The 15,634-nt window shown below is 39.2% G+C and overlaps 1 protein-coding gene across 1 annotated transcript in view; it reads left to right on the forward strand.

Annotated features, from left to right (window-relative positions):
* The window catches only part of LOC116521163 (prostatic acid phosphatase-like), a 39,458-nt gene that overhangs the window by 10,807 nt on the left and 13,017 nt on the right, over window positions 1-15,634 (forward strand). The window contains exons 6-8 of the mRNA XM_032235860.1: window positions 2,295-2,399; window positions 6,453-6,585; window positions 7,825-7,907. Coding sequence (XP_032091751.1) covers window positions 2,295-2,399; window positions 6,453-6,585; window positions 7,825-7,907 — 321 coding nt within the window. The remainder of the gene's footprint in view (window positions 1-2,294; window positions 2,400-6,452; window positions 6,586-7,824; window positions 7,908-15,634) is intronic.

A 15,634-nucleotide genomic window follows, 5' to 3' on the forward strand; every position in this document is an offset into this window, starting at 1 on the left:
AGAGTTTCTGAGCCAACATTTTGGTTGCTAAGCAAGAGCGTTGTTAAGTGAGTTTCACCACATTTTACAAGTTGGTCACGCACACCCAGTCACATGACTGCCAAGCCACTTCCACCCAGTCACATGGTGGCAAGCTACTCCCACCCGGTCACATGGCCCACAAGCCACTCCCACAAAGCAGGCCATACCTATAGAAGAGGTTTAAAAATTTTTGAAACCCACCACTGAAACACAAATATGATCTTGTACACCTTAAATCAAGACTAATGTCACACTTGGCAAATGTAATAAACTAATATAAATTGTGTGGGAAAAGAACTATTTTGAAAGTTGGGGAAATGGCTAAAACATTTCCTGCCTAAAAATAAGACTTTCTGTTGATTTTTATCTAGATAAATCTATTATTGCTGTTTCATTTACTTGTAATAGGGTGGTAAAGTTTCCATGAAGGGGAGACAGAGTCAAAGGAGGATTCAGCAGTTCAAGCAAGGATAATTAACATATTTCCATTAGATTCATTTTATGCTCAAAGTAGCTCTCAGGATAGCTTCCTCATTGCACATCCCAGAGCTGTGCACCCTCCTCCTCCTTCTACACAGACTTACCTCTTTCCTCCTGGGCCAGGAGAAACCGACTGCCCTCCACCTGAGTCATCTGGAGAATGGGCAGGCAGAACTGCTAGCTTACCTAGCATCCACTTCACCGACTGATTCCCGACCTCCATGCTTCCCCAAGCCGCTTGCAGGTGGGGGCCAGCGGGTGGATGGGCCTATCTTCAGACTGTAAGATGCGCCCAGATTTTCACCCTCTTTTGGGGGGGAAATGTACATCTTCTACTCCAAAAAATACAGTAATTACTTTTTCTTTTTACAAAAAGAAAAGACTGAGCATGTATTGTTTAATCTTTTTTCCACTCAAATGAGGTACAAGGGTTCTTTGAACTGGAAAAATGATGAAATTGTACCAGTGATGTGCAGTTTTTCATGAAAAGAAAAAAAATGTAAACGGGAAAAGGTGAGTGCTGAGGTTAGATTAGCTAGCTGTTGCCACTTCGTGAATGACTGCCTGTTTAAAAAAGCCTCTAAAAAGCGCCCTCTACTATGAGGCAGGGTGAAAGAAAGTGCTTTAGGAGAAGGCTCAGGCATTTTCATCAAGGTAAGGCAAGCTACTGCTATAAAGAGGGAACAAAACCCATATTCACTAGCACTGATCATGTTACCTAGTTGAATATTGCAACATCTATAAGGAAACAACCAACATCATAGAGCATATGGACTCCAGTTCAAAACCAAACTACAGATATTTTCTTCTATTAATACTCTATGAAAAAGAAAATGATGTACTTAAGGTGCTTGGAGTTGTTGTTTTTTACAATCAGTAGTTGATTACTATAAACAGATGATCTTATTGTTTCTGTGATCAGAAAACTATTGCTGGCCCATTTTGGCATGATAGTGACAGGGCATGGTTTAAGCCAGAGGTGTCAAACTCATGGCCTCATGGCAGTCAAGTGACATATCACAATTTTTTTCCCTTTGACGAGCCAGCAGAAACCCACCTCTGATAATAAATTAGAAAATATTAGAAATTTATATAAGAAACCTGCAGTCTTCAATTAACAAGGAATACTTTCAGGTGAGATCTTTGTAAACATTTTTTCTCACAGATTATAAATCTTCAGCTCTTCAAAATCAGTTAGCCTAGGAAAGCAAAGTCATGTAGGGCAACAATACTTTTATTGGAAATATACATTTAATAGAATCTTACAAGTTTGAATGCATTTCTCCCTTCGTCCCTTTGTCTTTATGAAAACTAGGAAGGATTTGTTTCTGAGATGTTTTTTCAGATTACATTTTTCCCCTGAACTCAGCTCTCTTTTAACTGACTATTGTCTTGTAGTTCTTTCTTCTGTATTTCTAGGCCAGGGCAGTCAAACTCCCGGCCCACGGGCTGGATGCATCATGTGCTGGCCATGGCCAGTTTAGCAAAGGGGGAGAAAGTCCTTATACCTCTTGTGGTGCTACTATGATGATGTAGTCATTCCTTCTTCCCTTTTTGGCCTGAGGTATTGTGTAAGAAACTAGGATGAAATGTCCATCCATTCTCCATTTGTCATAATTTGGTTAACTCTATCTCCCAGATTCCAAGAGTCCCTTCATAGGATCTTGTGTACAATGTCAGATTTGTTTTTTTTTTAAAGGCAAAATAAATATCAGCCAAGGTTCAAAGATGACTTGTCCCTTGAGTATATGGTTGTATGTACAGATGACTGAATATTGTAGTTCATCTTTCAGGCACTGATACGAGGTTTTGCAATACATCTGGGATATGACATGCAAAAGCTGCTGAATTTTGAAAATTTGTTACTCTGGAAAGCATATGATACTTTAAAAATTCAGGTACTTTTAAAATATTGTAGTACTATCTCCAGCATCTGTGGGTTGTGATTCATGATTTAAAACTCCATACAATTTGTAATAAGAAATTGAGTGATCAAGCAATTGGTTAACAGCACTGTAAGTGAAATAAAAGCAAAACAAAGGTGTTTCCTTAAATATACAGTGTTTCTCCGAAAATACAAACTGTCCTGAAAATAAGGCCTTGCCACATTTTTTGTGTGGGCAAAAATATAATCCCACCTGAAAATATGCCCCCTGAACAACCCCCTCTCTGGCCAGGCAGAGCACTGCTTACCGACCTAGCAGTATCCCAAAGGTGCCAAGCCATGGGAGCCGGGGGGAAAGGCGCTCATGTTACTTGGTGCCTTTGGGATACTGCTAGATTGGGGAGTGGCATTCTGCCTGGCTGGAGAGAGTGGTTGCGTGAGCACCTGTTCTGCCCCCAGCTCACATGCCTCCCAGCCTCAGCATGCCCTGGCCCAGCTTTCCTTGCAGGGCCAGGGTACCACCACTGTGCTACGAGCATAACTTCTTCTCCAGCTTCCAAATTCCAGAACCCGGCTTCCGATTCTTCCAGCAGTGGCTGCTCTAGGAGTGCACTCTATGGTTGTGGGTTGGGTCCTCATGGCTGCTTCACCCCTGAGGCTGTGCCCAGCAGCCACCTGGCAACCCCAAAACAATAAGCCCTCCCCTGATAATAAGGCCCAAGCCATATTTTGTGGGTCAAAAGAAAATAAGACCCTATCTTATTTTCGGGGAAACACAGTAATTGAATTCCATCTGGCCGAAGTTCTAGTCATCTCTGACTGACTGCAGTTTGCTTCCAGGCACAAAATCATTCAACATATCTGAAAACAGGATGTTTAAAATACAACATTCTCATCTCAATTTGTTTACCGATTGTAATCTTTATTATTTCAGTTGCATTATACATTCAATCTATTTTGAAAAAAATGAATACAAAAGATATATTAGTACATTATGTTAGTAAGTAGTATGGAAAAGATTTCCTACCTATCTTTTTTGTTGGCATACCTAGATAACTAAGCTTCCATAAAATATCTGTTTTGGAGATCTAGATAGTCAGTAACTCAGGCACATGAATCTGACTCCCCAAGCCAAGTCATATTTTTATCTTATTAAGATGGAGGAAATTTTGTAGTCCCCACAAATAAATTGTTTATTAGACAAAAGGTATTGACCTTGTGCAATCCCTGCAGAACTCCACAATTTCCTACCACTTTCTTGTGAAAATATTCCAAAAATTATCCTGATAATTGCTGAAACTTGGGGAGCATTGGAAGTCTAGGGGAGGTGGAGCTAATGTAGCGACAGTACAATGTGCGGTTTTGAAGCTCCAAGATCGCCATCGATATCTCTGTCACTGGATGGTCCTTTTGGACCTAAACCGTAGAGACTGTGATAGAGAAGGTCACATCCTGCTGATCCCGGGAACACTGCAATGTCCCTGTAGATCCAGGAGAAGCCCTTTTTTCCAGTGACAAAGAAGCAGCCATTGAAGCTGCTGAAAGTTGAGACAGCTCCAGAAATGGAAGATTAGCAGGAGAGAAAGTGTGCCGAATTGGTGAGATAATTTTTTACTATTAGATGAGAGAATACCCCAAAAATTAAAAGTAAAGTTAAAATTGAAGACAGAAAAGGTCAAGCAGCGAGATTAAGCCTGAGTCAAACTTAATGTGTTATTTTTCTTTAATCCTTTTACTGCTAGAATTTCTACAAATGCTTATTTTTTTTAAATGGACTTTTTATTTTTATTTTTTAAAAGGTTTTCATTCTTTTTCTCTTTTCAACGTCCTATAATATTTTCTTGTTTAAAAATTTTTTCTCCTTCCTGAAATATAAAGAATATAAAGAGGGAAGTGAAAATAGATGAAAAGAAGTAACACTGCCACTTAGAGGCTTGGAGTCTTGGAAATATTGTTTTTCTTCTCTACGTTTGAGCATTTGATAATCTTGTGCAAAGTAAGAGATGGTGTTACACTTCAAGGACTTTGAGTTTGTTTATTGAAAATGATAGTGGGAAGAGCATGGATGTTTATACAGGTGTTTCTCTGAGTGCTATCAGAGTGAAAAGCTTGGAGAGGGAAAAAAGATTGCACTGAACTGAAAGAGAACAGTTAACTTTGTTTGCAAAAGAGCCTTGGATTTTACATAGTGGCCGTGTGCACTATTGGAAGGAAAAGATCAATACAGACAATGTTGCAACAGGAAAAAGAAAAGGAAATGACTTTGCAGATGATTATGCAAGAAATTCAAAAAATACAAGTAAGAACAGAGAGCATTGAAAAGAGACTGGAGATTATTGGACAAAGAACAGAAAAAATAGATGAAAAAAATTGAAAATATTCACCAAACGATGATGAAATATGAGGACAGATTTCAAAAAACTGAAGAAAAAATGAACAAAGAGATAAGAAAATTGGAGATATTGACAGAAGAATGAATGCGGTTGAAAATGATAAGAGTGGAATATTGGAATGAAAGATCAACAGAATAGAATTTTACTTCAGATTCCAGAATATAGAAGAAGACAAGGGAGAAAATTTGGCAGAACTACTGATAGAAATTCTGGCAGAAGCATAGGTGATAATTAAAGGGAAGATGATGGAAGGAACAGATGAGGGATTTTGAGCTTTCACAAGATATGCAGTGAAATATAAGTTGCCAAGAGATGTATATATAAGACTTACTAAAAAAAGCAATCTGAGACAAGCTGTTCCACTGATTAATTATTCTAACTGTCAGGAAATTTCTCCTCAGTTCTAAGTTGCTTCTCTCCTTGATTAGTTTCCACCGATTGCTTCTTGTTCTACCCTCAGGTGCCTTGGATAATAGTTTGACTCCCTCTTCTTTGTGGCAACTCCTGAGATACTGTAACACTGCTACCATGTCTCCCCTAGTCCTTCTTTTCATTAAACTAGACATACCCAGTTCCTGCAACCGTTCTTCATATGTTTTAGTCTCCAGTCTCCTAATCATCTTTGTTGCTCTTTTCTGCACTCTTTCTAGAGTCTCCACATCTTTTCTACATCGTGGCGATCAAAACTGAATGCAGTATTCCAAGTGTGGCCTTACCAAGGCATTATAAAGTTATATTAACACTTCATGTGTTCTTGATTCTATCCCTCTGTTTATGTAGCCTAGAACTGTGTTGGCTTTTTTTTAGCAGCTGCTGCACACTGCTGGCTCAGATTTAAATGGTCGTCCACTAGAACTCCAAGATCCCTCTCACAGTTACTACTGTTGAGCAAGGTACCACCTATACTGTAGCTATGCATTTCATTTTTCTTGCCTAAATGTAGAACCTTACTCTTTTCACCATTGAATAGAGTAAGGTTCTACATTTAGGCAAGAAAAATGAAATGCACAGGTACAGTATAGGTGGTACCTTGCTCAATAGATGTTTTTATGTTTTATGTCTGTACTTGTTTGTTGAAAAATAAAAAAATGTTTTTTTTAAAAAAAAGAAAGTATTGGAAGTCTCACCACAAGATTTTTTTTTCAAGTGTCATGAAATCTCATGAGATCTTACTTGCCTCATTCCTGGAAATTAGTTATTTAAACTTTAAATTAGCTATTTAAACTTTAGGGGTATGTTGATCTTCGTTCAATTTGTGAGAAGTTGAGAGTATTATATGGGAATAGATCAGTAGATGCAGTCTACTGAGAGTCTTATTTTTATCTAACAAAATGGATAAAGATAAGAAAACTACTGTCTACTTCTTAAATTATTTACATACCCAAGTAAAGCTATTCCCATACATCAGAAACACATCTCTTTTACAAAAACTAAATGCAGGCAGGAAATGTCTATTCCTGAAAAACAAACAGATTCTTTCATTTCACTCAGGGGAAAACAAGTACTTATGTTCAAAAAGCCTTATTAAAAGATTTTCAGTTCACTTTTGCTGCCTGTAATATTAATAATGCAACTGAGGCATTTTCTACTTAGGAAAGTCTATCTGTATGCAAAATAATAGAAGACATGGGATTATTACTAAGCATGGCTTGCTATTTTTTATCTTCCTGTAGGAAATATACAAATATCCTTTACCAAATTGGGCTGATAAAAAGACTATGCAAAGGGTAAAATCCCTGTTGGAATATGTGGTAAATGGCGCTTTTGGGGGACCGTTAAAAAATAAGAAATCAAAACTACAAGGAGGCAAGTATTCTTTTAATTATGGATTTATTGGTTTGGCCTGATTTTCAGATTTGTGAAAATATAAATATATGTCATAGTAGTAGCCTTGACATATGAACATATAAAAAAATATTGTGCATTTTCTTCAAATGTCAATAGATTTCAGAGATCAACTTTCACTTAGGCATGTAAATATATAACCCTATTTAGCTCTTAATGTTGGTTCAACAAACTAATGATTAACTATCCTGTGCGGTCTTTTAATTTTCTTAAATATATATGTAGTTTTTATTAAGAATCAAAATTAAAATTTTAATTACAAAGTTAGCCACCTCATCCCATGGTGATGGATAATCACACAGTGACCTTATGTAGATGTTTAATAGGGGAAGAAAAAACACTGATCCCTATGGCATGCCATACAGTAGAGTATGAATCTGAAATCTATTTAAAAAATAAATTGCCTTATCATTATAATGTACTAAAGACAAATAGCAGAAATGTGTTTTGAAATGCTTTTCTAAAAGTATTTAATTATTTAAATGTAAATTATTTGGGGAAATGCATAATAAAAAACTAAACAGTACAGATAATGTTATTTATGAACAGATTTCTTTAAAATAACAAGATTAGAAGTATATATAAATACTTTTAAAATCTTATGTGCTGGTAACATTTCAACATGGACATTAATATTTCTATCTAAAGAAATATTTCTATATATTGACATATTAGGAAGTGCTTATCTTCATGGCATATATTTTTAGTATGTTGTAGTTTGATTGATACAATTTTTAAAATGCAGAAAAATATCAGTAAAGTTTTCCCACTAAAGATTTCTTTGCTCGCATTAAAAATAATTTAGACAATTCATATTCTTTTTAACTTAGAAACATATTACTTTTCCATTTAAAATATAGTTTATTTGCTGTGGAAAATCTAGAAGCTTAATAAGTAGAATACTTTATCTTGCATGAATGTATGACTCTTGGAAAAATAAAGAGTAAGGTTTCATTACATTTATTTTCCAAATTCTTCAAAAAAAATTGGCCAAAATGCCTAATTAAATAAAAAAAAATCAATTTTACATAGTCAATACATTTCATACAGTCTGGAAAGATGTTGGTTAATATGAAGATATTTTATACCACAAAGAATTTCAAACTCACCAAATTCCTGACCAAGTCCTTTTTCCATATTTTTCAAAACTTCTATTTTCAAATTGCACAACACTCTAATTTTTTTTTTATCTTCATGAAGGTATCCTTGTGAAACATATTCTGGAAAAAATGACAAGTGTGATTAACAACAACAAAGGACTTAAAATGATCATGTATTCAGCAGTAAGTATTATCATTTATACCACTTAAGAGCTATGCAGTTTACAAACTCTTGCTTTGACACAGCCATTCTTATTAATAATATATTAATATTCTGCAGCATAGTCCTTGTCAGTTGAAAGAATTGGCATGATCTCTAACTTTCTGGTGACTAATTACGAAAGAGATTATAAAATATATACAAATATCAAAATTTAATATACATGGCTGAATAATAGTATAAGGGCTCCTCTCCTAATTTAAGAAAGTGAAGACTCTTGAAACAGAGTATTTCAAGAATACTTGAATAGTATTAATACTTGAATAGTATTAATTAAGAAGGATGGGAACCATGAAAGGCAAAGCAACATCTGAATCCCCTTAGGCAATGCAAGTAGAATTAAAGCAGTAGTACCCCTCCCATTTGTTAGAATGCAAATTCTAACCAATACACACGTGTGAAAATGTTTCCTTTATCAACTGCTCTGAGAGCCGAATAAACATACATTCCCATGGCTATCTTCCATTAGGCATTAAAGTGAAATGTCCCACATGGCCATCATAAACATCCCCCCAAGAGGTGATGGGATCTCAGGCATTTTGGTGGCAGGAAACCAGTTGTAAAATATCAGTTGTCACAGGCACTGCCAATAAATTGAATCCAAGGCCCCCCCTCCTCCCAATTAAAAGAGCTGAGGTGGCGCAGTGGTTAAATGCAGCACTGCAGGCTACTGCTAGATCAGCAGTTCAGCGGTTCAAATCTCACTGGCTCAGGGTTGACTCAGCCTTCCATCCTTCTGAGGTGGGTAAAATGAGGACCCAGATTGTTGAGGGCAATATGCTGACTCTCTGTAAACCGCTTAGAGAGGGCTGAAAGCCCTATGAAGCGGTATATAAGTCTACTGCTATTGCAGTATCACTTTTAGGGATCTGACATGCTGCCGTTCTTTGGAAAAAGGAGAGATCCACCTGTAGAAAGATAGAAACAGAAATTCCATCATAGTATTTTAACAAGGTTTGTCAGGGTATTGGGAGTGAATTTTTTTCAATAGGGTAGGAGTCCTAACATGGTGTTTAGCTACCCATTCATTTTGGGATGACCCCCCTGTGGGTCCTAGAGTCCAGGATTTCCTTAATTTGAAAGTGTTGTTTGCCTTCTATCATGATAGGAACAGGTGGTGTAGGTGCAGGTGGTCTGAGTTGTGAGATTACTTCTTCTTTGAGTAAACTAATGTGAAATAATGGGTGAACTTGCCTGAGTGTCTTTTGAAGGAGTACTTCTACTGTTACTGGGGTGATAACTCTAGTGATAGGGAAAGGTCCAATGAAATTTGGCCCTAATTTCTTTGATGGCTGCAATGACTTCAGGAATTTTGTAGATAAGTAAACTCTATATCCAACATGAAAAGATTTGGGTTCCACTCTTTTCTTGTCAGCTTGAATTTTAAAAGCCACTCTAGCTTCCTGTAAGGCTAATCTAACTACTGGCCATGTGTCTCATAAAGTGTCTATCCACTCCTTAAATGAGGGGATAGTGGAGTCTTCTGTAGGTAGTTCAGGCATGGGGCTGAAATCCTGGCCTGTTGCTACTCTAAAAGAGGTGAACCCAGTGCTTGAGTGCACAGCGTTATTGAAGGCCACTTCTGCAAAAGGTAAAAGATCAGTCCAGTTATCCTGTTGAAAATTAATAAAACATCTTAGATATTATTCTAGGACAGAGTTCAATTTTTCAGTTTGTCCATTAGTCTGGGTGTGGTGACTCAAGCTCAATCCTTGAATGGTGACAAGTAAAATTTAAAATGCACTCCAAAATTTTGAGGTGAATTGGACCACTCTGTCAGAGATGATTCTCTGCAGGGCTCCATGAAGGCAATAAATATCTTTCAGGAATAACTTGGCTAGACTTTTGGCAGTTGGGATCGTTTGGCAAGGTATAAAATGTGCCTGTTTTGAAAACAGGTCTGTTACAACTCAAATGACAGTATTCCTCACACTTTCTGGTAGTTCAACAATAAAGTACATAGCAATCTCTTTCCAGGGTGCTGAAGGTTCAGCTACCATCTGTAACAGTCCTGGGATTTTCCCTTGATATCTTTTAGGTACCACACAAATAGGGCAGGTAACTACATAGCTCTCTATCTCCTTTTTTTAGTGATGGCCACCAAAATTGCCTTTTAATTAGGTGTAAAGTTTTCATAAAACCAAAGTGTCCAGCTAATTTGGAGTCATGGCACCTTGCCATTAAGTGCAGTCCTTGGCTAGCTGGAACATACAACTTCCCTCCCACCCAAGCTAAATTATCTTTCAGCAGCAGCTGGATTTGTGGCTCAAAAACCATTCATCGGTGGCTAAAGCTTGCCTAAAAGTTTGGCAGTGTCATTGTCCATCAAAGTTTCTTATTTTGCCTGGGAGCTGGTGGTTACTTTAGTGGCTAGTTTATTGTTTTGTATCATGAGTTTGATTACATTTGGCTTCATACTATTGTATTGCAGTTTTCTGGATAATGTATCTACCAGAAAAATCCCCCCCAGGAGATATCTGAGCGTAAATTCAAACCATTTAAAGTACTGAGCCCATTATACTTGTTTTGGGGGGAGTTTATTTGGGGTCTTTAGAGCTTCTACATTCTTATGATCTGTCCAGACTTCAAAAGGGATCTTACTCCCTTCTAGGAAATGCCTCCAGGTTAAAAGAGCCCACCAAACTGCATAAGCCTCTTTCTCCCAAATGGCTCAGATTCATTCAATTTTTTGATGTGTAAGTGCATGGTTGTAATTGATCATGCTCATTTTTCTGAAGTAGGACCACTCCTATCACCACATTGCTAGCATCTGCTTGTATGGCGAATGGTTTCTCTGTGTCTGGATGCTTTAGAATGGGTTCTGCTGAAACTGCTATTTCAGTTTTTCAAATGCAGCTTAGCATTTCATTGTCCAGTTCAAAGGCTGCTTTGGTTTCGGGTTACCTTCCCCCTGCATTTTAAAAGCTTGATGATGGGGAGAGCAATCTGAATGAAAGCAGGGATAAACTGGCAGTAAAAGCGTGGCACGACATAAGTGCGGTAGACCCAAGCGCGCCGACAACACCGCGGCGCTAAAACCGCGATGTCAAAAGCGCGCCGACAACAGCGCGCCGACAACAGCGCGCCGACAACAGCGCGCCGACAACAGCGCGCCGACAGAAGGGCGATTTAACTTAAGGTAAGGGTTAGGGTTAGGGTTAGGGTTAGGTTTAGGGTAGGTTTAGGGTAGGTTTAGCGTTGGGTTTAGGGTTAGGTTTAGGGTTATTTTTAGGGTTATGTTACAGCGCGCTTCTGTCGGTGCGCTGTTGTCAGCGCGCTGTTGTCGCGCGGTTTTGACAGTGCGGTTTTGTCACCGCGCTTTAGTCACACGCGCTTTAGTCTACCGTCTTTTCTTTTTTTCTTTTGCCTTTATTTGTATGCCGCCCTTTTCCCTAAGGGGACTCAGGGCGGCTCACAATTCAAAAGGGAGGGGGAAACGGACTTCCTGGGGGCGTGGCCTGTTGCCGAGGAGGGCTCCACCGAGCTCCTCAGAGATCTGGTCTGTATATCTAAATAAGATCATAGATAGCACCCCTTTTTGGCTAAGAAAGGGGCAGGGAGTAGCTCTGTAGGCTAGGGTCTATTCGTAAGCCACAGCCTTTTTCTTTTTTTGGCTGTGGATAGAGATTAGATCCAGCTGGAGCGGAGCTTTTATCTCCAGCCAGTTCTTCTCAGCTGCCTTTTTTTTGGCAGCCCCAGACAGGCTAGCCCCCCCCAGGACAAAACAAAGTTTTTTTCAAGCTAGAATTGATACGGGCGGGTCCCACCCCTGTGAGATTTATGTTTTTATTACTATCTTAAATACCAGCACCATTTGTCTTAGAGACTTCTTTGTCTAAATGGATTTCAAAATGGCGATTTCTCTCCGTGGATGATTGATAGTGGATATACGTAGCCGGTTTTACCTTCCTGCAGACCGCTCCTTAACAAAATAAACTCTTCTTCTTTGGAAACAGAGGGGAGCAAAGCGCTGCTTACTTGTTTATTTATTATGGCACCCAGGTCAAAGAAGCGCCTTGCTACAAATGTGTCTAAAGAATTTAAAGAATTTTTACTGGAACCACAGCCTTTGTCTCCTATGCCTTCTACTGGAGAACTTTTAACACAGGAATATTTCTTTAAAATGTTTAATGATTTTAAACAAGAAATTAAGGAATTTGTATTGGAACTATATGATGATTTAAAGTCTAAAGTTAATCAAATGAAGGCAAATACGTTAGCAGCCGTGTCTGCCCTGTCAGATTATTCTGCTGAAATAGAGAACAAATTGGAAAGTTTGGAGAAGGCTAATTTTAATTTGACTACCAATATTCAAATTTTACAACAAAAAATTAGAGACACTGAACAACAGCTTATGATGATAAATTTTAATAGGAAGGCATTTGCAATAAGAGTCAGAGGATTCCGTGAAAAGGAGCAAGAGAATCTGAAACAGACCTTTGCTGAAGCCTTCAGCCATGCGGTGGGAAGCCCGGGACTTAATTTTGATTGGCAGATTCAGAAAATCTATCGCCAGAACTCATTGATAGCGGAACAGCGACAGCTCCCGAGGGACATAATTATACATTTCTCTACAAAAGAATCTAGAAACGCGATTGTGCAAAAGTTTCATAACAACAGTCTCCGAGTTGATGACCAGGACCTGATTGTCTTCAAAGATATACCTTTCCAGATGTTGAAAGCAAGAAGGGACTACACCTTTTTAACTAAAGAGCTTAGGAGTCAACAGATTCGATACAGATGGGAGGCCCCTGCCGGCATCACGGTTACATTTGAGAATCAAAGATTTCGTCTTAACTCTGTTTCGGAGGCTCAAGATTTCTACTGTAGGACTTTGAAGGCGGGACTTCCTGACTCACTTGGAAGAGAGGAGAGACAAGCGGAAGAAGGCAAGCGGCAGGCCATGTGGCTGCAAGATGGAGGGGGTAGCCTTTCCTCCCTCGGAGAAGCAGAAAAACGGAGATCGAGAATTTAGACATTTCAAAATATTTGCCAAAGTTAAGGACTGAATGGGGGTTTGAGACCTCTCTCCGGTAGAAAAAGCGGACTAATTCTTATCAGAAGGGAAAGCTGGGTGAAACTACTTTGAGCTAGATTTTAAATTAACGTTAGCATAAATTTGATAGTGGTAAACATTAGACAAGCAAGGGATGAGGGTAAAATATATGTGGAATGATTTACGTTGTTTAAAGCTTATTAGAACAGAAAGCCGGTTGGGATTATCTTAAGATAGGTGTAAAAAGAATGCGGAATGATTTATGTTGTTTAAACTTTGTTAGAAGGGACTATTTTAAAACAGAAGGTTAACTGACTCTTGCTGAAAGTATTATTTGAATATGTGGAATGATCCATGCTATTTAACTTTTATTAGAAGGGAAAGTTGGTTGAAATTGCTTTGAGTTAGATTTTAAACAAATGTTAGCATAAATTTGATAGTGGTAAATATCAGACAAGTAAGGGATGAGGGTAAAATGCATGTGGAATGAACTACGTTATTTAAATCCTATTAGAAGAGAAAGTCGGTTGGAATTATCTTAAGATAGAAGTTGATTTCTGTGTAAAGTAATATTTGATCTACGCTGCTTAACTTTACTAAGAAGGGGAAGCTTGGCTAGATTATTTTGAATTACTGTTTGAAAAGGAGGTTAAGAAAGATCATTTACGCTGTTTAAATTTTACTAGAAGGGAATGCTTGATTACTCTTCTGCAAAGTAATTTGAATATGTGGCATGAACCACGTTGCTTAAATTTTATCGGAAGGGATCATAAGGTTTAGGAAGAGGAACGGGAGAGTCTACAGAAGGTTGGGGTAAATAGCAAAGAAGTAAGAGACGAGAATAAAATATAGATAGAATGATTTATACTATTTAAGCATAGATAAAGATGGGGGGCTGAGATCAACACAAAGAGTGGTTTCTTTTTTTTTCTTTTTTTCTTTTCTCTTTTCTTTTCTCTCTTCTTTTTTTTCTGTTTTTCTTTCTTTTGACATATTACTTTTATTTTTTAATCCATATGTATACAAGATATTTTAGACAGAAGGTAGTGCCAGGTGTGGGCCCTGGGAAGTCGGGAGGATTAGGGATGGGGATTTGTGGGGGGGTGGGGGGGTGTTAACATAGTCTTAATAAGAACAAGAATGTATTTATATACGGTGGTTCTTTTTTTTCTTTTATTTTTTTTTCCTTGGTTCATTTTACTTTTATCAGATCAAACAACACTCGAATAAAGGCATACACCAAGGAGGGAGGTAGAGGGAAAGAAGAGGGAGGAGTAAGGAAGGAGTAAGGGGAATGTAAGGAGGGTGTGTGGGGAGTAAGGGGAGAAGGAAGGCTTGAGGGGAAAGGGAAGTAGGAGGGGAGTGTTAGAGGGAGAAAGGAAAGTTGGAGGGGGTAGATGGGGTGTATGGAGGATGGAAGGGTTAGGTGGGGTTGCGAATGATGAGTTGTGTTTCCTTTTTTTGTTCGTTTTATCTCCTTTTTTTTTTCTTTTCTTATAGTAAATACCCTGTATATAAGTGATTGCAAATGGAATGTGAAAAATGAATAAAATATATTTTTTTTAAAAAAAAAAAAAAGGGAGGGGGAAACAACAGACAATAAACAATACAGCATATTAAAAGAGAAAAACGCAACAATCACACAATTCGAGTGGGGCTATAATCTTAGCCCCAGGCCAGCCGGGACAGCCAGATCTTTACAGCAGCGCGGAAGGATTGGAGGGTGGTGAGGGTCCGAATCTCCACGGGGAGTTCGTTCCAAAGGGACGGAGCAGCCACCGAGAAGGCCCTCCTCCGGGTAGTTGCCAGTTTGCACTGGCTAGAAGATGGGATTCGGAGGAGGCCTAATCGATGCGATCGAATCGGTCTGGTGGAGGTAATTGGCAGTAGGCGGTCTCTCAAGTACCCAGGCCCACTACCATGAAGGGCTTTATAGATGATAAGTAGCACCTTGAAGCGCACCCGGAGATCAACAGGTAGCCAGCGCAGCTCGTGGAGGATAGGTGTTACGTGGGTGAACCGAGGTGCACCCACTATCGCTCGCGCGGCCGCGTTCTGGACTAGCTGGAGTCGCCGAATGCTCTTCAAGGGCAGCCCCATGTAGAGCACATTGCAATATTCCAGCCTAGAGGTCACAAGGGCACGAGTGACTGTTGTGAGGGCCTCCCGGTTCAGGTAGGGACGCAACTGGTGTACCAGGCGAACCTGGGCAAATGCCCCCCTGGTCACAGCTGACAAATGATGTTCGAAGGTCAGCTGTGGGTCCAGGAGGACTCCCAAGTTGCGAACCCTGTCTGAGGGGCATATAGTTTGACCCCCCAGCCTGAGAGATGGAGTACTTGGCCAATTCTTGGGAGGGAAACACAGCAGCCACTCGGTCTTTTCTGGATTGAGCACAAGCTTGTTGACCCCCATCCAGTCTTTAACAGCATCCAGCCCCTGGCTCATCACATCCATCGCTTCGTTGAGTTGGCACGGGGCGGACAGATACAATTGAGTATCGTCCGCATATTGATGGTACTTTATCCCGTGCTGTCGAATGATCTCACCCAGCGGTTTCATGTAGATGTTGAAAAGAAGGGGGGACAGGACCGAACCCTGAGGCACCCCACACGTTAGGGGCCTAGGGGTCAATCTCTGCCCCCCAACTAGCACCGACTGCGACCTGTCCGAGAGGTAAGAGGAGAACCACTG

This window comes from Thamnophis elegans, chromosome Z, assembly GCF_009769535.1.
Source record: "Thamnophis elegans isolate rThaEle1 chromosome Z, rThaEle1.pri, whole genome shotgun sequence".
In the NCBI taxonomy this organism is placed as follows: Eukaryota; Metazoa; Chordata; class Lepidosauria; order Squamata; family Colubridae; genus Thamnophis; species Thamnophis elegans.